Below are 26,085 nucleotides of genomic sequence, written 5' to 3'. Positions count from 1 at the left end.
TCAGTCCTGAAGGAGGGTTCAACTGGAAACGTCGACTGTTGACTCTTTTCGATAGTTGCTGCCCGGGCTGCTGAGTTCCGCCAGCATTTTGTTTGTGTTGCTTTGGATTTCCAGCGTCTGCAGACTTTGTCGTGTTTCTGATTTTCCTCTCCGTTGTCGTTCCGGCCTCCGGGCACTGGCGGCGCTGCATGGGCCACCGGCTACTTGCGGCGCTGCATGGACCTCCGGTCACTGGTGGCGCTGCGTGGTCCTCCGGGCACTGGTGGCGCTGCGTGGACCTCCGGCAACTGGTGGCGCTGCATGGACCTCCGGCCACTGGTGGCGCTGCATGGTCCTCCGGCCACCGGTGGCCCTGCAGCGAACCTCCTGCCACCGGTGGCCCTGCAGCGAACCTCCTGCTAAACGCATGCGCGGTGCCGAATGCAGCTGCTGTCGGTGGTTCTCCGATTCGGGGCGGCGGTGAGTGAGAAACATACCCGAGTTTGTGTGAATCGGGGCCGCTTAAATTCGGAAAGTCCCAGGCCCGAGATCTGTCTGACGGCTGGAGCAGGGGTGCAGTGCCAGTTTTTTACGTGTTGGAGCTGAACGAGGGGTGGTTGATAAGTTCATGGCCTAAGTTAGAAGGCCTGAAGTTTACAGCTCTCGTTACATGTACGTGTAGTTCCACTCTGTGAGTGATCATGCAGAAAGTTTGAAGTTAATAACTTTTGTGTATTTCTGTTTCAGATAATTGAAAATTGACAGGTTTTCTAAAATTGACTCCTTCCACCTTAGGCCACGAACCTATCAATCACCCCTGGTATGTCACACCCAATGTGTACCTGCTCATTTCATGTACTGGGTAACTTCCTTGTCCACTGAGTAGGTACACAAATTGGGTGTGACATATATAATGTCTGTCTCACTCACACTCACACACACACACACACTCATGTCTGTCTCTCACTCACACACACACACACATATATATGCATATGAATAGGGCTTCTTATAATGTCAAGCACTTAACCAAGATGAAAGAAATATATGAATTCCAGAGCTCCACAGAAATATAGTGATAGTTAAGACATTAACAAACTTATAGCCTATCAGGACATTTCAGTGCATAACTGGTACAATATAACATGTAATACTTAATTTAATAATATGACAAAGTATTGCACAGTTGTACTCACTAATTATCATAAAATATAATTATCAGGCAAGTAAAGTAACGTTGTTTGCTTAGAAGCCACAGGGTTGTCAGTGACAAAAATTTACTTTGTATTAGCGAGTAATACACGGACCACCACAGATGTAGCCTTACTAATATGACTGAGTCAGAGCAGACAGCAGGGCCCACAGCGCTTAGCAGTATTCCTAAGCAGGTATAAAAATAACAGAAATAAAGCAAATAAGCTTTTTACACTTTTAGATACCTACATTGGAACCAAGTAATGAAGTATGAAAAAAGAACGTCTAATGAACTGTTGCTAAAGCCACGAATATTGCTGAATATTAGTATCGAAAGCGGCAGGTTGGCATCTCTGCCTCGTACTATTTCTCTCGCAGAAATGTTTGGACAGGAAGTGTATCTGTGAGTGTCGATACTGAGAGTATCCTCACACATCGGGTATTACATGGTTAGAACAATCCAGCTTCTGTTTAGTCTTTAAATATATAAAGAGTTAAAGAAGCTTGAATCTTTATATAAAGTATTATCAAATCTATATGAATAGAAAATATCATAGTTTGGAAGTGAAAAATGTTAACGGGAGGAGAGCAACCATTTGGGAGGTTTAGAAATGCGTTTCGTCTCATTCATTGCCTCACTAAGTTATTCTTTTTCCTATCAACACGAAGAGAAAAACAGCCTCTTTCCAATCAACTACAGTTGGTGGAGCTCGGCCAAGGGGTTGATCCGCTATTAATGATAGTCAAAATGATGTAAAACTAGCTTATAGCCCAGAAATTTTTTTTTTACATTTGGTTTGTGAAAAAAAAATAAATTTATCCGGGTGTAGAAGAGGATTTTGGATGATTACCTTGGATATTTCATCAAAATCAGGCCGAAGATAAGCGAGCAGTGAATTTTTCTTTCATTATTTTCAACTTTTAAACTTAGGTTTCAAAGTTCATTCCTTGCTCAATATAGCTCCTTCCTGGAATCCAATGGCACCCATTGGAAAGAGCGGAAAAATGCTCACACTTGTGTACAGGTATTTCCCAGCTTCCTGGGACAACGGGTCGAGCGAGGAGGAATTTCACAAATACCTAAATAAACAGTCACAGCACCTGGATTTCACAAAACACGATCAAATATCCCAATGTTATTAGAGGTATTTTCCCCAACAGCCAACACCCCCTCTCCCCAAACCGTGCTTCCGTAAAGTTCCCTCTATTTAATATGCGGTCGCTGTTAAATTCCCCACTTGTTAATTTTGACTTTATTTTTTTTTACAGAGGTGCCAGAGTAACAATCACTTCGCGCATGCTCACAGTCTCCAGGTGGGCGGTGTTTTCCTTTCCGCGCAGTGCTGAAGCGGATCTTCTGTGGCATCGGGAAAGGGTCCTCGCCTCCTGGGTCGGGGAGCCGGGGGTCGGGATCACTGTCCGCAGGCCGAAGATATCAGTTTTCCCAGCGGTGAGTATTGAGACCGATCCCGAGCGGGGAGATCTAATGTTGGCCGTCAGCCCCGAACTGAGGGCCAGTTACTCATTTAGTACCCAGTTATCTGGGCTCGAAAAAATGTGTAGACTTAACGTAATCTGCATTCAACGATCCAAACCGGGAGCCCAGGCTGTCTATTTCCGCAGAATTGAAATGGGAGACTCACCGACAGGTCATGTAGGCTGTTTACTGCCAATCTGCCCCGCCCTCTGCTTTGTGACACAAGGTCACGCGGTGAGTGCTCACAGTCCCCAGATGGGTGGTGATGTCTCCTCCACGTTGTGTTGGGGAAATCTGATGTTGCCCACTGAGTCCCGTTAACTTCCCCCAACTCGCCTCGCTTCCTGAGGCTTCTCACATTTGAGCTTTATGGCTGCTGTGTCTTCTACCTGATTGGGTTGGGTGAGAAGGGAGAACGTCCCAGGTTGTTGGGATCTTTGATTTCACTGCCTGCTTTACCAAGGGACTGGGAAGTCTAGGGGGGAGAATGGTTTCTGTGATGTGCTGATCTGTATCCAAAGGTCTCTGCATTTCCTTGCAGTCACGGGCAGAGTAGTTACCATACAAAAGCGTGAAGTATCCAGATGGGAAACTTTCTATGGTGTGTTGATAAAACTTCGGTGAGGGTCAAAGGGCATATGTCAAAGTTCTTATTGTTTGTTCTAACTTTGTCATTTTAGTATCTTTCATACAGTAGTATGTACTGTTTATTCAGTATCTGTGTATAGCTGGAGGACCATCAGTGATTGTCATTGATACCTTCTCCCACCTGGTTCCATCTGCTCATCCCTACCCATCTTGTTCCACCTCTGTCCAGTCTCCTCACCCCCCACCCCCTATTCAGTGATGTGTATCAACCATCTGGGTCAACCTCGGTCCACCCTGTGTCCCACTACCTCAATGTTACATATCAGCAATCTTTCCTCTAACCTTTGTCTTCATTGTGAAGTGTTCTTTTGCACCTTTGGCCTCGCTGAGTTATTTCCAGAATCAGTTTTTGTTAACTGGAATGCCCGAGGGTCTTCAGGTACCAGTTGTGTTGTGCATTGGTGTGGAGGTGCTGGTTTTTGAACTGTGACTGGCTGACACACTGCAGCATTTTACTGTCAGCAAAGAGTACTGGGGGAGTCCTGTGATCCACATTCCAGGCATATGGAACTGTCACTGTTTCGGTTTTGACTTTGGTTAGTGCTTCTACAGATGGGGCTGGATGGTCGTCCTTCTGCAATGAAGCAGAAATTTCGAGCAGCTGGACATTGGTTGTGGGGAAATCCCAGATTGCAGTACCCAGTCTGAGACATGGGGATGTTGTGTGAGACTCTCAGGGTTGGTGAGCGGCAGATTCAGCTCTGTGACTCTTTGAGGTTGGGTCCTGGGATATCACAGTTTTCATTCCATGTGAAATGGACCCGGGGATTAAGCTGCCCAGATTTATGAGGTGTTGAGTGAGTATTTCTGTTCTGGGATCAGATGTTTGTCTCCAGAGTTAAACCATAGAACCATAGAAACTACAAAACAGAAACAGGCCTTTTGGCCCTTCTTGGCTGTGCCGAACCATTTTCTGCCTAGTCCCACTGACCTGCACGCGAACCATATCCCTCCATACACCTCCCATCCATGTATCTGTCCAATTTATTCTTAAATGTTAAAAAAAGAACCTGCATTTACCACCTTGTCTAGCAGCTCATTCCATACTCCCACTTCCATACTCTCTTTGTGTGAAGAAGCCCCCCCTAATGTTCCCTTTAAACTTTTCCCCCCTCACCCTTAACCCATGTCCTCTGGTTTTTTTCTCCCCCTGCCTCAGTGAAGAGGCCTGCTTGCATTCACTCTATCTATACCCATCATAATTTTATGTACCTCTATCAAATCTCCCCTCATTCTTCTACGCTCCAGGGAATAAAGTCCTAACCTATTCAACCTTTCTCTGCAACCGAGTTTCTCAAGTCCCGGCAACATCCTTGTAAACCTTCTCTGCACTCTTTCAACCTTATTAATATCCTTCCTGTAATTTGGTGACTGAAACTGAACACAATACTCCAGATTTGGCTTTACCAATGCCTTATGCAACCTCATCATAACATTCCAGCTCTTATACTCAATACTTTGATTAATAAAGGCCAATGTACCAAAAGCTCTCTTTACGACCCTATCTACCTGTGACGACACTTTTAGGGAATTTTGTATCTGTATTCCCAGATCCCTCTGTTGCACTGCACTCCTCAGTGCCTTACCATTAACCCCGTATGTTCTACGTTGGTTTGTCCTTCCAACGTGCAATACCTCGCACTTGTCAGTATTAAACTCCATCTGCCATTTTTCAGCCCATTTTTCCAGCTGGTCCAAGTCCCTCTGCAGGCTCTGAAAACATTCCTCACTGTCTACTACACCTCCAATCTTTGTATCATCAGCAAATTTGCTGATCCAATTTACCAGATTATCATCCAGATCATTGATATAGATGACAAATAACAATGGACCCAGCACTGATCCCTGGGGCACACCACTAGTCACAGGCCTCTACTCGGAGAAGCAATTCTCTACCACCACTCTTTGGCTTCTTCCATTGAGCCAATGTCTAATCCAATTTACCACCTCAATGTCTAATCCAATTTACCACAGTTCCTGTGGAGGCAATGACTATTAATCTGAGGAGAGGATGGGTCCCCATTCCATCCTCGCAGAGAGAGGCTGCTCTGTGTTGGCACCAGTATAAATAGACCCAGGGTTCAGTGTTCAAACTGTGTTTGGAAATCCCCCCCACCCCCTCACTGTCACCTGTCTGTCAGGCAGTGGAAATCAAACAGAAACTCAAGTTGCTGGCGATCTGCACTAAAAACTGAAAATGTTTGAAGTCATTCTGACAAAACGTTATTAACCTGAATTGTAAAGTTTGTTCCTCTCCCCACAACTGTTCCTAACCTGCTGAGTGTTTCTGGTAATTCCAGTTTCTTTTTATTACATTCACCCTGGAATGGTTTATATTTCCTGAAACGGACCTGTTTTAACCTGGGAATGGAAATGGCTTGTTCTGTGATAGTAGCAGAGTAAAGAAAGCATAACTTTTCCCTGTAAATTATCCTGGTACCAATTTGTCTGTTATTCCTGGAAATGTGTACAGTACAGTTGTTGCTAATGAGGTTTACAAGAATAATCTCAGGAATGATCGGCTTTATGTATGAGGAGCATTTGATGGTTCTGGACCTGTGCTCGATGGAGTTCAGAGGGACGGTGGGGGTGGTGGAGGGATGTATGGTTAAGTAAACTTCCCGAATGCTGAAAAGACTGGATACAGTGGACATGGAGAGGATGTTTCCATTAGACGGAGGGTCTGTGATCTGACAGCACAGTCTCAGAATAAAGATGCTTCATTTTAAAACTAAGATGAGAAAAATATTTTGGCCAAAAGATGTCTGATCTGTGGAATTTGTGGCCGCAGAGGTTCGCTGAGGCTGCCGTTTGGGTATATTTATAACAGAGATTAATATATCCATGATGACTAAGTAGCTTCAGTGTTACAGGAGGAAGGCAGGAATATGGTGTTGGAATAAAAATCAGCCATGGTTGAATGGTGGGGCAGACCAGATGGATCGAATCATCTAATTTTGTTCCTGTGTCTTATGTTTTACCACGACTGAATGATACCTCTGTAGACTTGAAAATATTATACAGTGCAAAGCAATACTATAATTTGATAAGAACAGACCATGGCACGGTAAAAGTCTCAAAGTCTCTCGCAAGTCCCATCATCTCACTCAGACGGTGAACCTCCAGCGCCGCAAACTTGCCGATGCAGCATCCCGGAAGCACCCGACCACAGTCCGACTCCGAGTCCGTCCGAAAACTCCGAGCCTCCGACCAGCTCTCCGACAATGAGCACCGAGTGCCATCTCTGCCGGGCGTTTCGACCTCGGCCCCAGCAATAGGAAAAGCCAAGGATTTGGGGCCTTCCCTCTGGAGATTCTCGGTCGCACAGTAGGAGCAGCAGTGAAGCGGGCATTTCAGATGTTACTCCAGGTGTTCCTCCGTGCTTCTCACGGCTGTCTCCATCAGATCCGGATTGTGCACGGCCGCCCCAGTTATCACATACGATATTCATTTGGAACGGCCACGCACTGCATCACGTTGCCATCTTCTCCTCCCATCACTGGGATCATTTCTGTATATCTGCTGTCAACGTTTAAATTTCAGTGAGTTTTGTTCTTAGTAAAATTAAGCAGAAATGTTTGGTTCTCCTTTTCATAGTTAATGGGCTTCATTATCTTTCACGTTAAAGTTAGACCTGCGGTGAGAGATTTATTGGAAGGAAAACCCCAACTGGAAGCAAACCACGACTGAAGACGAGGGAACAGCAACAAGTGAACCAGCCCGAGGATTGAGAGCATCAACTGGAGAGAACCCATCTGACTCGGAGATTCCAGTGATTCAGTCAGGAGAAAGTTTGGTGAATCTCATTTACTCAAAAACTGGTCCCTTAGACCAGGGGTCCCCAACCATTTTTGCACCGCGGTCCGGTTTAAAATTGACAATATTCTTGCGGACCGGCCGACGGGGTGGGGGGTTGTGTTAATCACGACCGCTATATAGGTGATAAGTCAAATAGAAACATAGAAACATAGAAAATAGGTGCAGGAGTAGGCCATTCGGCCCTTCGAGCCTGCACCGCCATTTATTATGATCATGGCTGATCATCCAACTCAGAACCCAGCCTTCCCTCCATACCCCCTGACCCCCGTAGCCACAAGGGCCATATCTAACTTCCTTTTAAACATAGCTAATGAACTGGCCTCAACAGTTTGCTGTGGCAGAGAATTCCACAGATTCACCACTCTCTGTGTGAAGAAGTTTTTCCTAACCTCAGTCCTAAAAGGCTTCCCCTCTATCCTCAAACTGTGACCCCTCGTTCTAGACCTCCCCAACATCGGGAACAATCTTCCCGCATCTAGCCTGTCCAATCCCTTTAGGATCTTATACGTTTCAATCAGATCCCCCCTCAATCTTCTAAATTCCAACGAGTACAAGCCCAGTTCATCCAGTCTTTCTTCATATGAAAGACCTGCCATCCCAGGAATCAATCTGGTGAACCTTCTTTGTACTCCCTCTATGGCAAAGATGTCTTTCCTCAGATTAGGGGACCAAAACTGCACACAATACTCCAGGTGTGGTCTCACCAAGGCCTTGTACAACTGCAGTAGTACCTCCCTGCTCCTGTACTCAAATCCTCTCGCTATAAATGCCAGCATACCGTTCGCCTTTTTCACCGCCTGCTGTACCTGCATGCCCACTTTCAATGACTGGTGTATAATGACACCCAGGTCTCGTTTCACCTCCCCTTTTCCTAATCGGCCACCATTCAGATAATAATCTGTTTTCCTATTTTTGCCACCAAAGTGGATAACTTCACATTTATCCACATTAAATTGCATCTGCCATGAGTTTGCCCACTCACCCAACCTATCCAAGTCACCCTGCATCCTCTAAGCATCCTCCTCACTGCTAACACTGCCACCCAGCTTCGTGTCATCCGCAAACTTGGAGATGCTGCATTTAATTCCCTCATCCAAGTCATTAATATATATTGTAAACAACTGGGGTCCCAGCACTGAGCCTTGCGGTACCCCACTAGTCACCGCCTGCCATTCTGAAAAGGTCCCGTTTATTCCCACTCTTTGCTTCCTGTCTGCTAACCAATTCTCCACCAAATATAAGTCATTTATAAGTGGCTAATACACTCAATTTAATTTCCTCGTGGCTGGGGACCACGACTTTCGACGTTACATACCTGTAAAAAGGAAGGTAGAAAATAAGCAAACACGAGGAAATCTGCAGATGCAGATCTGCATCTGGGAAATAGTTGGACTGAGACTGAATGTGCCCAGAAGAACCAGCTGTGCCTCTGGCAGAGCCAGTTGCAATCACTCTAGGTCTGGTAATGTGCTTCCAGCAGCCCAGCCCTTTAAAACCACTCCCTTTCTGTGGAGGTTGAATCCGGATAAAATCAATCAGAGACTGTAGAAGTACAAACTCTTTATTCCAAGCACCCAGGGCTACTCAGTTAGTCGCTCAAACAGGAACAATCTATGACTGTTCCCACCCAATCCACTAACTGACTAACAATTCCCGTTACACCACAGATAGATCCGTACAGATACCCCCCACACAAGACAGGCTGGAGCCAAAGTTATTTACTACATGACAGCCCCGAAAAACAAATTACAAAATAGTCATAATGGCTTACACACACAGAACAGACTGAAGCTGTCCTATCTCTACACATGAGTGCACAAGGAGATAAGCATTCTGAAACCCTAGCTAGCTACCCTCAAGAGGAAATATGGGTCAGCATGGCTTAGCATAGGATTCTGTAGGACGGTTTGCCGGATTGCAATCATTTCAGTGGATATTTCTGTTACTTGGGCCTGTGTTTCTGTCAGGGCCCCTGCAGTATTGTGGCCAGCTCCTCAAGTGCTGCAGCCAGATTGATTATCTCTCGTGAATTCCTGGCTACTCCATAGGAGAGAAAAGTGATCATCCAAAATCGCTCAGTCTCAGTTATTCCTTTCCGCTGCTGGGCACCTGCAAGTATGGCCAAGATGCATGTTTCCCAGTATAGGAAGTTCCGTTTGGTGGGGGCCTGAGATACCATCCTTCAAAACACTGACAGCCACAGTCATCTCTGACTAGAACATAGCTCCTCACCCCTCTTCCCCGGGTGTTGTTTAAGAAAGCCCAGGCTGAGAGTTCCTCACTCTGGTTGAGCGGGATTACTGACATTGGAATCATAGTTTTACCATGCTGTGGAATTTCGGCACAAACCCACCAGCCCCCAGTTCTACCTGTTTGGCATCGGTGTGACAGAGAGACAGAAAGGTGTTAACACGGGGGCCCCCGGATGCTGGGGTGAGCCCTCTCAAGGACATAAACATGGATACCACTATCAACCAATACATTTTCCTTTAGTCCGAGAGAGTCCTTCTACTCAGTTCCTTCAGTAACACATTTGTAGTCTGTTCGATGTATCCACCGAGATGTGAAGTATTATTATTATTTCAGGATCTGCGTATTGCTGGAGGACCATCAGAGATCGGCCTTGATACCCTTCTCCCATCCGGCTCCATCTGCTCATCCCCTGCCCAACTGGTTCAACCTCTGTCCAGCATGCATCCCATCACCTCAGTGACATATATCAACCATCTTGTTCAATCTCTGTCCAGCCTGTATCCTACAACCTCAATGATATATATCGACCGTCTTGCTCAATCTCTGTCCAGCCTGTATCCTACAAACTCAATGATATATATATCAACCATCTTGTTCAACCTCTCTCCAGTCTGTATCCTACAAACTCAATGATATATATCAACCGTCTTGTTCAATCTCTGTCCAGCCTGTATCCCATCACCTCAGTGATAAATATCAACCTTCTTGTTCAATCTCTGTCCAACCTGTATCCTACCACATCAATAATAAATATCTACCATCTTGTTCAACATCTGCCCAGCCTGTATCCCATTGCCGCAAACTGGATGCAGTGTTAATCTTTGCCAGAATGGAACTCGTAGAACCTGATGTTGAGTTTATTATATTTTTTTCTGTTTTTCTTTCGGTGAGCCACTTCCTCTGTTTCCAGGGTAACAGCCCGTCAGAGCTGCAGCAAGTGTTGCACTTTTTATCACTCTGTGGTCACCGCTTCTCAGCGTAGAGACAGTGGCCTCAGGAGCAAATGTAACAGAGTGACAGTGGGAGGAAAGGATGCTGTGAGCATTGACTGGATGGAATCTGTTACACCAGGGTCAGAATGAACTGAGAACTAACAAATTTGTTGGGGTGGGGTGGCATTTACAGTTTAGGGTGTTGCTGATATTTTACAATCAGTTACTATCTGTGAATTAAAATGAAGAGGGAGAAAATGCTACAGTTGCAGGAAATTTAAAGTAAGGAGGAGAAAATACTGGAAATGCTCAGCAGATCGGCAGCACCTTGGACAGTCTCAGTTGTGGAACTGGGTCTTCCACCATTTGTCCTTTCAGAGATGTAGTCTGATGTACTGAGTTCCCAGCATTTTCTACTTTATAATTTTAGATTTTGTTCCTGCTACTCTGCAGGAAACGTGTCAGCCAGCTGTGCTGGGCAAGATCCCACACAGCAAGAAGATTGTAATCAAATGTGTTTGGTTTAGCTGCTGGGGACAGGCCGAAGTGTATCTGCATTCTCTGTACAGACCGGGGAACCAGCCTGAGCCCCGGCCCCGGCAGAGGGTCATTAGGTTCCAATTCCACCTTAGATTGTGAATCGGAAATGGCAGGAACACCACAGCAAATCGCCGCACCAAAGTATCTTTGTATGGGTGATAATATTGGGCTGGTGACTCTGATGACATGGAACTGGCAGTATACGGGCTTCAGTCCAGGTTGGTAATTTGACAGCCGGGATAGGAAATTTTTTAAGTCTGCAGTGAACCTGAAGTCTCGGGCGGTTGGACATGGGTTATGGGGAAATCACCGTCTACACTGCCCAACAGGACATCATATCTGTCAAGTATTTTGGAGATTATTTAAGAGTTAACTAGGGAGTTGGGTGAATTAGGGCAGTGATGTTGTTCATCTGAACTTTGGTAAAGTCTGTAACAAGATCCCGCATGGCAGCTGATCTGGAAGGTTCAGTCACGTGGGATTCACGGGGAGCTGGCGAGGTGGATTCACTCTGTGCTCAATGACAGGAAGCAGAGGGTGATGACTGATGATGGATTTATTTGAATGGAGGCCTGTGATGAGTGGGATGTGTGTGTCAGTGTCGAGACCTCTGTAATTCAGTATTCATGCCATTGATTTGTATATGAATGTACATGGCACGATTTGCAAGTTTGAACTGAATTGAATTAAATTGAAATGATTTCTTACATCCTTCACATATGTGAGGAATAAAAATCTTCTCGGTCTAAATGTGCATTGTGCAATCAAAGTAATTTATAATAATTTAAAATAAATTGAACAGTCCATATAATATAGATTACCTCAAATCAAAGTGAGTTAATTAATCTGATAGCCCGGTGGAAGAAGCTGTCCTGGAGCCTGTAGGTCCTGGTTTTTATGCTACTGTACCGTTTCTCGGATGGTAGCAGCTGGAATAGATTGTGGATGGGGTGACCCAGGTCCCCAATGATCCTTTGGGCCCCTTTCACACACCTGTCTCTGTAAATGTCCTGAATAGTGGGAAGTTCACAACTACAGATGCACTGGGCTGTCCGCACCACTCTCTGCAGGTTCCTGTGATTGAGGGAGGTACAGTTCCCACACCAGGCAGTGACGCAGCCAGTCAGGATGCTCCCAATTGTGTCCCCTACAGGAAGTTCTTGGGATCTGGGGGGCAATACCGAACTTCCTCAACCGTCTGAGGTGAAAGAAGAGCTTATGTGCCTCTTTCACCACATAGCTGGTGTGAACAGACAACGTGAGGTCTTCGGTGATGTGGATGACGAGGAACTTAAAGCTGTTTACTCTCTCAGCCCCAGATCCATTGATGTCAATAGGGGTTAGCCCGTCTCCACTCCTCCTGTAATCCACAACCAGCTCCTTTGTTTTTTGCGACATTCGACGGAAAGGTTGTTATGTTGCCACCACTGTGTCAGAGAGATGACTTCCTCCCTGTAGGCCACCTCATTATTGTTTGAAAGGAGGCCAGTCAATGTAGTGTCGTCGACAAATTTAAATAGCAGATTACAGCTGTCTGTGGCGACACAGTCATGGGTATACAGGGAGACTAAATTCGGGAGACTGGTTGATAAGGCAACAGGTGACAATGAATTTCAGAGACATCTTGGTCAGTTGTGGAATGTCAAATGGTTTTCAACTTGGACAAGTGAGAGATGGTGCACTTTGGATAGTCAAACTAGGTGGGACTGGTATAGTGAATGGGAGGGCACCGAGTGTTGTGGAGCAGAGCGACCTGGGAGTACAAGAGTACAGTTCACTGAAAGTCGGCGTGCAAGTATAGAGGGTGAAAAAGAAGGCTTTAATCATCCTGTCTTCATCAGTTAGGGCGTTGAGTGCTGGATTATGGCATTATATTGCAGTGATATAAATTGTTGGTGCAGAGTCTTATGTACAGTTGTGTTCAACCTACTGTAGGAAAGATATTATCAATCTGGAGAGGGTGCAGACGAGATTGCTGAAGATGCTGCCTGGACTAGAGGGTCGAGTCATAGGAAGAGGTTGGCCGAGCTGGTTCTTTATTCCAGAGGAGGATGAGGGTGACATTGTAGTTTATGAAATCAAGAGGGAGTATAGATAATGTGGTTGGCCATGGTATTTTCCCGAGGGTTCAAGATTCAAAATTGCTAAATGTCATTCCAGTAGGCAAGTGTAAAGGAGAAAAAGGTAATTGTTGCTCTGGATCCAAAGCAAGGCAGGAAAAAAAACCAAAATGATGGAGACCACATTAACAAACAAAAGACAATACATAATGTAAGATAGCTGTAGAGCATTGATTGCATGTCCATAAAGTGACGTTGGGCACAGGAGAGTCTGGACATATGAGACTGACATTGATTGCATGTCCATAAAGTGACGTTAGGCACAGGAGAGTCTGGACATATGAGACTGACATTGGTTGTATGTCCACAAAGTGATGTTGGGCACAGGAGAGTCTAGAACTGTCAGGAGATGTTAAACTAGTAGTGTGTGGGGTGTGGAGGGTGGGTTAGTGAGTAGTGGAATGAGTGTGGAGGGTGGGTTAGTGAGTAGTGGAATGAGTGTGGAGGGTGGGTTAGTGAGTAGTGGAATGAGTGTGGAGGGTGGGTTAGTGAGTAGTGGAATGAGTGTGGAGGGTGGGTTAGTGAGTAGTGGAATGAGTGTGGAGGGTGGGTTAGTGAGTAGTGGAATGAGTGTGGAGGGTGGGTTAGTGAGTAGAGCTGGTGATCAAGGTTAGTGCTTGGGGAAAGTAACTGCTTTCCGCCTGATTGTCCGGGCGTGGATGTTACACACACAAAATGCTGGAGGAACTCAGCAGGCCAGGCAGCATCTATGGAAGAGAGTGGAGTTGACATGCAGATGCTGCCTGGCCTGCTGAGTTCCTCCAGCATTTTGTGTCTGTTCTTTTGTATCCCATGTCATGTTTTGTAAAGTGTGAGGGGCAGTTACAGATTTCTTCACTTGGATCATTATATATCTGTTCAAAATTAAAATTTCAATGAGTTTAATGCTTTGTTCTCCTTTGTATTAGTAACATGCTTCATTATCTCTCTGTTTAAAGTTAGATCTGGGCTGAGAGATTTATTGGAAGAAAAGCCCACAACTGGAAGAAAACCACAACTGAAGATGAGGGAACAGCAACAATGAACCAGCCCGAGGACTGAGAGCACCAACCGGAGAGAACTCTTCTGAATCACGGTTTCCATTGATTCACTCAGGAGAAAGTTTGGTGAGTCTCATTTACTCAAACGCTAGTCCTTTAGACATTACATTTCTGAACTTTGGAACGTAGGAAATAGCTGAAGTGAGACTTAATAAGCCTAGAAATACCATTTATGCCTCTATCAGGCCCAATTGCAATCATTCCAGATCTACTAATGTGCTGTCAGCATCAGCTCTGTGAAGCCACGCACATTCCCTCATATCATTTGCTCATTTCAAACATCATTTCTGATGTTTCCTTGCTTGGCTGTTTTAGGTCACAATTATCTCAAAATGCATTGAGAATTTTGACTCTTTAGAAGACGCCGCAGTTGTTTCCTGCTGTAGTGACTGCAGAAATGTGGAATTACCATGAACTGCAGCAACATGTCATTGATTCCTCCGCATGGACAAAGTGGATGTGGCATAATGGGGGAGTCTAGTACGAGAGGGCATGACTTAAAGATTGAAGGGCGCCAATTCAGAACAGAAATGCAAACAATTTTTTTTAGACAGAGGGTGGTGAATCTATGGAATTTGTTGCCACAGGCGGCAGTGGAGGCCATGTCATTGGGTGTACTTAAGGCAGAGATTGGTCGGTATCTGAGTAGCCAGGGTATCAAAGGTTATGGTGAGAAGGCAGGGGAGTGGGACTAAATGGGAGAATGGATCAGCTCATGATAAAATGGCGGAGCAGACTCAATGGCCAACTACTGCTCCTTTGTATTATCGTATTATGGTAATGACATACTTGCCTTCGAATATATGGTCGTGCAAGCCTTTGCTAAGAGCAAACCCTCTCGAAGCCAAATGTCCCAGCACCACATTTCATTCAGTCCTAACTAGCAAATGCTAATCAATAATTTGCATTTACATACCCTGTCGTCATCAAGTACTAATAAATGTCAGAACCTACGAATCTGAGATTAAGCAGAATTAGGTTTTACAATGAAGTTATGTTCCCATTTGACCCTGTACCAAAGGCATGGGTTATATCTGTATTTGAGATGAACAAATATTCTTGAAGCCAGGTCCGCTGGAGCTGGCAAGGCTGGTTTAAACTCAGTCCTTGCAGGATGGGAACCGGAGTGTTTGGTCAGATGATAGAAGAGTTGATATAAAGGTAGATGCAATGTCTAGAGAGACTGTGGAAGGATCGGTTGTGGACAGGGCATCAGGTAGTCAGTTGGAAATGTGCTTAATTCAATACAATAAGTAATAAGAATAGGAGTAACTTAGAACATGGATGGTATGTTATCACCATTACAACAGACCTGACTGTTACAAGGGCAGGATTGGTGTTTGATGCTCCAGGTTTTAGTTGTTTCATAACACATATGGGGGTGGGGGGCCGGTTTGAATGGGGGAGAATTGTCTTACTAATTAGGGATGGTATCATTGCTACATAAACAGAGGAAATCAATGTAGGTGAAAGTCAGAAACGAGAAGGGGGCTATCATTCTGGGAGCATTCTATAGGCCTCCCCCAAAGCCACAGGGATGATGAGAGCAGATAACTTGGCAGCGTTGGGAAAGGTGCAAAAGCAACAAGGTTATTATCATTGTTGAACTCAACTTTCCTGATGTTGATCCCACCTCCTTGTTCCAAAATGTGTCAATGGGGCAGAATGTGTTGTGTGTCCAGGAAGGATTCTTGACACAGTATGTGGATGGGCTAACTGGAGGAGTTGCCATACTGTATCTAGTATGAGGCAATGATGCTGGTCTGGTGACAGATGTCACGATGGGTGACCTTTTTGAGATATTGACCACATCACCACAGCTTTTATCATAGTCATGGACAAGGATAGTAGCAGATGATATGAGGCAGTATTTAATTAGTGGGTGGATAGTTAGAATGGTATTCGGAGCAAATTGGGAAAACATTTTCAAAGGGAGATGCACAACGGAACTGTGAAAATTGTTTCAGGAACACTTGTATGCGGTCAGGGTAGATTTGTTCCACACACAGTGAAAGAATGTTTATATAAACGAGCCGTGGTTCACAAGAGATGGGAACATTTAAGCAAGAGGAAAAAGGAACCATTACTCAGGTTTAGGAAGGAATATTTTTCTATTGAGAGTCGGGGAGATTCAAACAAGAGGACATGAGTTGAGAGTTAAAGGGCAAAAGTTTAGGGGTAACACGAGGGGGAACTTCTTTACTCAGAGAGTGGTAGCTGTGTGGAACGAGCTTCCAGCAGGAGTGGTTGAGGCAGGTTCTATGTTGTTGTTTAAAGTTAAATTGGACAGCTATATGGACAGGAAAGGAATGGAGGGTTATGGGCTGAGTGCAGGTCGCTGGGACTGGGTGAGAGTAAGAGTTCGGCACGGACTAGAAGGGCTGAGATGGCCTGTTTCTGTGCTGTAATTGTTACATATAAATATAATATAATATATATATAAAAGCAAGGCACAAGAGAATTATGAGGTAGCCTGGAAGGAGCTTAAGAAGTGACTTAGAGGTTGAAGGGAACTTGAGGTGTCCTTGGGAGGTAGGATGAAGGAAAGCCCAAGGCGTTCTACATGTGGGTGAAGAAGAGGAGGGTGAAGAGATTGAGGGTAGGACTCAGACTACTCAGGGGCAAAGGTGGAAACGTGCCTGGAGGATGTGGTGATAGGCGAGGTGCTGAATGAATGCTTTGCCGCAGAGTTACCAATGACATGGACAGTGATTGTGATGATAACATAGCAACATGGCAATGTTCAGAAAGAGATGTACAATCTACCAATACACACCACATTACTAGAGGAAGTGAGGGGGGAGGTTACCAGGTATTGACAATGATCATTGTATCCTCTCTGGCCACAGGGATAGTAACACATGATTGGAGGCCGTCAACTGTTGTTCCATAATTCAATAAACCCATTGGGTTTAATCCTGGGGATTATAGACCAGTGAGTGTTACATTGGCCGTGGGCCAACCCTTGGAACGGATACTTGGGGACAGGAATTTTGAGCGTTTGGAGAAACATAATCTTACTACGGGTTGCCATTTTGGCTTTTTGATGGTAAGTGGAGAAAATGGAAGGGCAGGTGCCGGAGATAATTTTCCACAATATGGACCAGTCACAGACAGAATATCAACCAACACTTGTTTCGACAGAGACTGATCAGGAGTCACCATGGCATTGTGTATGGAAAGTTGTGTTCAACAATACTGTTTAAGGTTTTGAAGATGATTGTCACTGAGGGTGGGGGAGTGGATGTTGTACATTGAACTACAGTAAAGCCTTTGGCAAGATGCCTCATGACAGCTTGATCTGGAAGATAAGGTCCCATGCGGTACAGAGAGAGAAAATTAGATGGATTTAAAAATTGCCTTGAAAGTAGCAAGCAAAGAGTGGTGGTTGAAGATTTCTCCTCAGAATGGAGGCGGGTAACTAGTGGTGTTCCGCAAAGCTACAAGCTGGGACATTTGATATTCATTATTTGATAGCAATGATTCGAATGCAAGTGCACAAGGCTTGACCAGTAAGTTCACGGATGTAATAAAATTTGTAGATGGTACTCACAGTGAAGATTATCGTAGTTTATAGGGTATCTAAATGGGCAGAGGAGTGGTAAATAGATTGTAAAACCAACACGAGCAGCAACGGTTTCATGCAGAGTTTGGTGATGATGTGGAGGGACCTGCCAGAGGAAGTGGATGAGGCAGTTGGGATGTGCAGATGGAGTGAAGAGGCCAGGAGGGAAATGGGCCCGACACAGGAAATTGGGACCATCTCTGTGGGCACTGTGGTCAGCATTGTCTGGATGGGCTGAAGGGTCTGTGTCTGTGCTCTGTTGCTCTGTGACTGTCAGTAAGATTCGTCAGATATTGCTGGACAGACATACAGACATGGAGTGGAAGTTGATGTTAACAGGGAATGTTTGGTTCCTAAGCCAACTGCTGCTCTGATACAGGGAATGGCAATACTGTCACATTTTCAAAGAAATCCTACTCTCTCTGACTCACTGTCTGCATGTTGTGTGTAATTCAGGGCATCACCAGCAGGTGGGGCTGTCCTGCACTGCGACCAAATGTAAACAAGACAACGACAATCAACAATCGTCAGTCAGAATCAGAATGGCTACAGGTACGTTCACTGGGATCTTTATAATTAAACCTCTGCCCTGTTGGTGCACAATAGTTCAGATGAAGAAACTTACACAGGCGCTAACAGGGCAGAGAAAAGTTTCATCAAGCAGTGTCATTGATCCCACTGGTCAAGCATAAGACAAAGGAGCAGAAGTCGGCCATTCGGCCCATTGAGTCTGCTCCGCCATTTTATCTGATCCATTCTCCCATTTAGTCCCACTCCCCTGCCTTCTCACCATAACCTTTGATGACTTGGCTACTCAGATACCTATCAATCCCTGCCTTAAATACACCTAGTGACTTGGCCTCCACTGACGCCCATGGCAACAAATTCCATAGATTGACCACCCTCTGGCTACAAAAAAAAATCGCATTTCTGTTCTGAATGGGCGCCCTTCAATCCTTAAGTCATGCCCTTTCGTACTAGACTCCTCCATCATGAGAAACAACTTTGCCACATCCACTCTGCTTTGTGCAATCGTTCAGTCGAACAGTTGCAGGCAAAGCTTCACCTGAGTGAAAGGAGCCGGAGACCCTGAATCAGCAGGTTGAGAGTGAAACACAAACGGGAATGTGACAGCGGTGTTGTTTGTTACGTAAAAATCCAGGTTCAGGGTTTGCTGCACATCAAGGCCTGTTTAGAGGTGAAAGAGATCTCCAACTTTCATTTATAAAATTCAAAGGCCAATGATAAGAGCATTTCCGGGATTTCAGATATTATGTGATAACACAACATTTCAGGTTTTGGCAGGGCAGCTATCAACTCCCACCTCGATGCACAAAGTAGATCAGGGGAATTTTCCAAAGTCTGTTTTCTATAACCGAGCTGAGAACATTGCCAGCCTTGGAAATGGCTGAGGATCAGGAGACACTTCATTTGAGATAAACCTGTGGTCTGGTTTGGTGCATCACTGTCTGGTATGGAGGGGCTACTGCAGAGGACCGAAAGAAGCTGCTGAAGGTTGTAAATCTTGTTAGCTCCATCTTGGGTACTAGCCTACAAAGTACCCAAAACATCTTTAGGAAACGGTGTCTCAGAAAGGCAGCATCCATTATTAAAGACCTCCAGCACCCAGGGTATGCCCTTTTTTCACTGTTACTCTCAGAAAGCAGGTACAGAAGCCTGAAGGCACACACTCAGAGATTCAGGAACAGCTTATTCCCCTCTGCCATCCAATTCCCAAATGGACATTCAATCTTTGGACACTACCTTACTTTTTTTTTAAAATATATGGTCTTTCTGTTTCAGTACATTTTTAAAAAGATCTTTTCAATATATGTAATTGGTTTACTTGCTTATTTATTATTATTATTATTTATTTTATTCATTATTATTTTTTCCTGCAGGATTATGTATTGCATTGAACTGCTGCTGCTAAGTTAACAAATTTCACGTCACATGCAGGTGATAATAAACCTGATTATGATTCTGTTTTAATACCCCGATCCATGCCTGGTCTGCGGCCAAATGGTAAACGTGAGTTCTCAATATTTCCCTCTTGAGATGATCTGCTACCTGAATTAAAATTCCCAGTGTCTCTGATGGGAGACCCGGTATAACCAGTGACCAACTGTCTCTGTCTCCGGTGGGCATTGTGCTTGAGCTCAACTCCGTGATTCCAGGTGCAATAAAACAGAGATTACAGCCGGGAAACAGGCCCTTCGGCCCAATGAATTCATGCTGTTCTAAATGCGTCTCAGCTTGTGCGAATTCCCAGCAGCTTTTCCCAAATTTCCCTTGCAGACTTCTTTTATCCATTTTCCTGCCCACATCTTCTCAACTCTAATTTTATTAATCTAATCCTCTGGCTGCATGTAATTTATACCCATCATCTTCCACATGAAAAATTGCCCCTTCAGTCCCTTTTGAATGAATGAATGAAATTTTATTTTGGTCAGTACAAACATAACAAAAAAAAATCATAAGACAAAATTAAATAATAAAAAAAAGGAAGCAATGATATTCTTTAACACTGACAAAGGGTGTAAGCTGAAGCTACAGCTTATTATGCCTACCCTTCTTACTTATACAAAAAACATATTTGGAGTCAATCATCACATCAAAAAAAATCATAATCTTTCAACACAAAATCCAATTCCAAGTATCATTTGTTTACATTACTCCCATTCATTTTAAATCATGTATTTTTATATTTGGTCATTAAATTATTTTTAAATATTTTTTTAAACTTGTTAAGTGTGGTGCATGTTTTTAAATTCTCATTACAACTGTTCCATAGATTCACCCCTCTGACTGAAATACAATCATTTTTTTTTACATTTGTTCTTATCCTTTGTTTTTGAAATGTACATGTTCCTCTCAAATCATGTTGACTTTTTCTCATTTTAAACAACCTTTGGATACCTTGTAGTAACACTACATTTTTTGCTTTATACATAATTTTAAATTCCTGCCCTCGAGTCTCAGACTCCCCTAACCTGGGAAAAAGACTATGACTATCCACCCCATCTGCACCCCTGATTACTTTATGTACGTGTGTAAGGTCACCCTTCAAGCTCCCCTGATCCAGGGCAAACTGTCCCAGTCGAACCATATAACACAAAAACCAAATAGCCCCGTCCAGTAACATACTTGTCAATCTCCTCTACACACTTTCCAGCTGAATCACATCCATCCTATAGATTAGCAATGGCAAAAGTGAGACTTTAAGTTTAGCTACTAGAACTGCACGCAAGACTCTCCCTTTGCCAATGACTTGTATAGTTGTTACATGACAATCATCATCCAGGAGACGGGATGGGACCCAGGGCACCAGGCATCATGGGCTTCAAGGTTATGGTCAGTCTGTGACTCAGGGGACTAGACAATGTGTGACAAAGCAAATGGAGAACGTGTGATCTAGGGGATCGGACCATGAGTAATCCAGTGGCTTGTCTGTGAGTGACGCAGGTGACTGGACAGTTTGTGACCCAGGGAGATTTATGTTTGTGGAAAATAATCCCGGTGATAATTCCCGGTATCACCTGATGCCATTCCATTAATAACCGCTGGTTATCAGTGTGTTCAACTAATGCGTAGTCGGTGATCAGTATTACTGTGTCTATCCAGTTTACTTTCTGGGAGTGGATGTGTCCAGACACCAGCTTATTGTGATGGTCACCTAGCAGGAAGTGTGGTTCACATTCACCAGCACAGTCCCACTCCAAAACTGGTCAGCCAGAGTCTCGGCTCCATTGCAGACACGCATTGTGAATCCTTGTTCGAGTATAAATCACGCTAAACCTGCTATTCATCATTTATTTCAGGTGGGAAATTAAATCGGGTACAGAAAGTACTCAGGAGGTTTTTACCAGGCAACTCATCGAGGGAAGATGATCGGGACACAGGAAGCAAGGTACCAAAGCAGGGTCAGATTGAGAGCAATGTCCCAATGGAATGCGGTCCGGCCGCAGCGGATATGGAGCAAGTTCAGCCCAGAGACAGTGACGTCAGAGCCACTGAGCAGGACCCTGGAACCGGTACAAGTGAGGCGACTGTCTGTCAGCCCAGAGACAGTGACGTCAGAGACACTGATCAGGACCCTGGAACCGGTACAAGTGAGGTGACTGTCTGTCAGCCCAGAGACAGTGACGTCAGAGACACTGATCAGGACCCTGGAACCGGTACAAGTGAGGCGACTGTCTGTCAGCCCAGAGACAGTGACGTCAGAGACACTGAGCAGGACCCTGGAACCGGTACAAGTGAGGCGACTGTCTGTCAGCCCAGAGACAGTGACGTCAGAGACACTGATCAGGACCCTGGAACCGGCACAAGTGAGGCGACTGTCTGTCAGCCCAGAGACAGTGACGTCAGAGACACTGAGCAGGACCCTGGAACTGGTACAAGTGAGGCGACTGTCTGTCAGCCCAGAGACAGTGACGTCAGAGACACTGATCAGGACCCTGGAACCGGTACAAGTGAGGCGACTGTCTGTCAGCCCAGAGACAGTGACGTCAGAGACACTGAGCAGGACCCTGGAACCGGTACAAGTGAGGCGACTGTCCGTCAGCTCGGAAGCTCATTGAACATGAAATGGTCAAGTGTCCAACAAGGAGCAGGTGAGTGAAATATGAGGGTGATGTGTTCGTAGAATGAGGCAGGAAGCGGGTAAATGTGATTCCTTGTTGGAGGGTTGGTCAGAGAGGGGAAATGTGTCGGTGTGGTGAATGTGGTGTAGTGAGGCACCCGTTAACCCCACTACTGGAAATGTACCACCTGCTCTGATGATTTCCAGGCTGTGATATTAGAGGAAATGCAGCTGTCCAGGTAAGAGAGTATTTCCAGGAGTTGAGTTATGAGAAATGTATTCGCCAGGATGGAGAGAGTGTCTCTGGGAAGCGATTATCCTTGACTGTCTCAACATTTATTGCCCATCTTAAACTGCTATAGGTGAGTGGGTGGGACGGTGGGAGAGACAGGGTTCTGGTGTATGTGATCCTTCTGGTAACGTCATGCCCAGCGCATTGATGGGTCGGTTTTAGTCCAGTGTCGGAGATTAGGACAAAATCCATGTTTCCAGTTGAAGGCAGGTGAACACTGAGGTTCAAGACATGACTGGTTTGTTGACAATAGACAATAGGTGCAGGAGTAGGCTATTCAGCCCTTAAAGCCAGCACCACCATTCACTGTGAAGTTGAGTTGGGTGAGAGCGGTGGAGATAAGCAATATTTCAGTTTGAGTTGACATTCTCTTTTTATATTTGCAGAGCCAGGGTTTACAATCTCTGACCTCCTGGCACAGGGGGAGGAATATCGACTGTACCAACTGACAAAGTTCTACAGAGACAGACTCATACAAGCAATTGAAGAAAAGGTTGAAAGACTCGGTTGGATGTTGACAAAGGAGGGACATTTCAGTAGAGAAGAAAATGAGGTGAGTGTATTTAGTGTATTAGAATAGTACAGCACAGTACAGGCCCTTCGGCCCACAACATTGTGCCAACCCTCAAACCCTGCCTCCCATATAAGCCCCCACCTAAATTCCTCCATATACCTGTCTAGTAGTCTCTTAAACTTCACTAGTGTATCTGTCTCCACCACTGACTCAGGCAGTGGATTCCACGCACCAACCACTCTCTGAGTAAAAAAACTTCCTCTAAAATCCCCCTTGAACTTCCCACCCCTTACCTTAAAGCCATGTCCTCTTGTATTGAGCAGTGGTGCCCTGGGGAAGAGGCGCTGGCTATCCACTCTATCTATTCCTCTTATTATCTTGTACACCTCTATCATGTCTCCTCTCATCCTCCTTCTCTCCAAAGAGTAAAGCCCTAGCTCCCTTAATCTCTGATCTTAATGCATACGCTCTAAACCAGGCAGCATCCTGGTAAATCTCCTCTGTACCCTTTCCAATGCTTCCACATCCTTCACCGAACTCCCACTGCAGTTTGAGAGGGAGAAGGTAAAGTTAGATGTATCCATATTACAGTGGAATAAAGGAATCACAGAGGCATGAGAGAGGAGCTGGACAAAAATAAATTGGAAGAGGACACTAACAGAGGCAAAAACAAAGCAGGAGTAGATGAAGATCCTGGGAGCGATTCAGAAGGCACAGGTAGAGGTAGATAATCTCAAATGTATTGTCACCAAACTGCTGGTATCAGAGGGAATAGTGATCAATATTCACCTGCTGCATGTTCTGTCTAGGAGCTCTACATGACAATGGAGACTTTGATCTCTGATTGTCTTCAGCAGATCTGTTTTCAGTTGTTAAGGTGGGGAGCACTGGGAACTACAGGTTCAACATCACCTTTTCCTCTCACACCCGCTGTGTTTATCAGTGTGGTGCATGTGCAGGGGCTGCATATCTGGACTGTTGAACAAGCATTCAGTCTAAAACTAATTTTGCATCTTATCAGGACCGTTGGTTAAATTCATCCCAAATCATTAATTCAGGATGAATATTAAACTGTCAGATTGTAAATTGGGCCAACCAGCTTCACTGCGGTACTTGAGGGAGGGAAACCTGACTACTGAAGCTGCCTATTCCCACTGACCTGCACTGGGCCATGGCGCTCTATACCCTTTCCATTCATGTATCTATCCAGACTTCTCTTAACCGCTTGTACCACTCGCACTGCTAGCTCGTTCCACACTCTCACCACCCTCTGAGTGAAGAGTTTCCCCTCATTTACCCTATCTATGGACCTCATAATTTTCTGTACCTCTATCAAATCACCCTTTAATCTTCTGTGTTCCAAGACATAAAGTCCTAACCTGTTCAGTCTTTCCTTATACCTCAGGTCCTCCAGTCCAGGCAACATACTTTACAACCTGCTTTACCTCTGTCCTCGAAGTAGGTGATCGGATCTGCACACAGTACTGAAAACTAGGCCTCACCAACGTTTTATACACGTTCAACATCATATCTCACGTCCTGTACTCAATATTTTAATTTGTGAAGGCGAGTGTGACAAATACTTTCTGTCCAATCTATCAACCTTTGCTGCCACTTTTAATGATTATGGACCTGTTCTCTCAGATCACTTTGTTCTACCACACTCCTCAGTGCCCTACCGGTCACTGTATAAGATTGACCCTGCTTGGTCCTTCCAAAGTGCTACATGTCACACTTGTCTGTATTAAATTGCATCCGCCATTTTCAGCCCATTTCTCAGCTGGTTTAGACACCACTGCAACGTTTGGTAGTCTTCCTCACTCTCCACTCTTGGTGTCATCTGCAAATTTGCTGATCCCGTTAACCACATTTTCATCCAGATCATCGATAGAGATGACAAACAACAACGGACCCAGCACAGATCCCTGTGGCACCGCACGAGTTACAAACTCCCAGTCAGAGATTCAACAGTCTATAACCACTCTGCCTTCTTCCAAAAAGCATTGTCTCATCCAATTTACCAGTTTACCTTGACTGCTGAGCAACTGCACTTTCTTGCCCACCCTCCTTTGCGGTACCTTGTCAAATGTCGTGCTAAAGTCCATGCAGACAACACCCACTTCCTTCCATTCATCAACTTTCCCGGTAACTTCCTGGTCCAACATTCAGATTGGTTAGACATGAACTACCACGCACAAAGCTGATATCGCATGACATCAAAAATCAATAGGTTGTCCTGAAAGGACATATATATCACAAGAACCTTTTGGTAAGCATTTTACATTATTAGCCAGCACCCCTTCATATTTCATATTCTCTCTACTTATGACTTTTTAGTTGCTTTTTGCTGGTTAGTAAAAGCTTCCCAGTCCTCCAGCTTTCCACTATATTTTGCTATACTCTACGCCCTCTCCTTTGCTTTTGTGCTGCATTGACTTCCTCGTCAGCCACGGTTGATCATCCTCCCTTTGGAATAATCCTTCATATTTGGGATTATCTACCTCTACCTGCGCCTTCTGAATCACTCCCAGAATCTTCATCTATTCCTGCTTTGCTGTTGCCTCTGCTAATGTCCTCTTCCAATTTATTTTTGCCCAGCTCCTCTCTCATGCCTCTGTAATTCCTTGATTCCAGTGTAAAACTGATACATCTAACTTTACCTTCTCCCTCTGAAACTGCAGTGTCAGTTCTGCTATTTTATGATCACTGCCTCTCAAGGGTTTATTTACCTTAAGCTCCCCAATCAAATCTGGTGCAATACACATCGAATCCAGATTTGCCTTTCCTATAGTGGGCTCAACCATAGGCTTCTCTCAAAAGCCATCTCATCGGCATTCTATAAATTCCCTCACTTGGGATTCAGCACTGACCTGATTTTCCAAAGCTACCTGCAGAATGAAATTCCCCATGACTATTTTAACATTGAAATCTTTACATGCCTCTTCTCTCTCCCACTAGAATTTGTATCCCACATCCTGGTTACTGTTCGATCAGGGTCATTTTTTTGCTAAGCAGTATCTTAACAGCTACACCGTCCAATCTGTTATCAGTTCTTTAGAAGGACATTTCATTTTTTTATGACAACAGAGTCAGCCAAACCCTTTCACCCACCTGCCTCTCCTTTTGATTA

At 44.8% G+C, this 26,085-nt stretch overlaps 1 protein-coding gene across 1 annotated transcript in view; it reads left to right on the top strand.

Annotated features, from left to right (window-relative positions):
* Positions 1-344: 344 nt before the first annotated feature.
* Positions 345-26,085, top strand: part of LOC134341849 (NACHT, LRR and PYD domains-containing protein 3-like) — a 60,478-nt gene continuing 34,737 nt past the window's right edge. The window contains exons 1-8 of the mRNA XM_063039785.1: positions 345-459; positions 2,443-2,623; positions 6,927-7,094; positions 13,905-14,068; positions 18,024-18,119; positions 19,469-19,598; positions 21,389-22,180; positions 22,828-22,994. Coding sequence (XP_062895855.1) covers positions 19,571-19,598; positions 21,389-22,180; positions 22,828-22,994 — 987 coding nt within the window. The 5' untranslated portion in view covers positions 345-459; positions 2,443-2,623; positions 6,927-7,094; ... (1 more) ...; positions 18,024-18,119; positions 19,469-19,570. The remainder of the gene's footprint in view (positions 460-2,442; positions 2,624-6,926; positions 7,095-13,904; positions 14,069-18,023; positions 18,120-19,468; positions 19,599-21,388; positions 22,181-22,827; positions 22,995-26,085) is intronic.

Source organism: Mobula hypostoma, unplaced genomic scaffold (assembly GCF_963921235.1).
Source record: "Mobula hypostoma unplaced genomic scaffold, sMobHyp1.1 scaffold_53, whole genome shotgun sequence".
NCBI classification, from domain to species: domain Eukaryota; kingdom Metazoa; phylum Chordata; class Chondrichthyes; order Myliobatiformes; family Myliobatidae; genus Mobula; species Mobula hypostoma.
The sequence above is the reverse complement of the archived record's forward strand: the minus strand, read 5'-3'. Positions and strand labels throughout refer to the sequence as shown.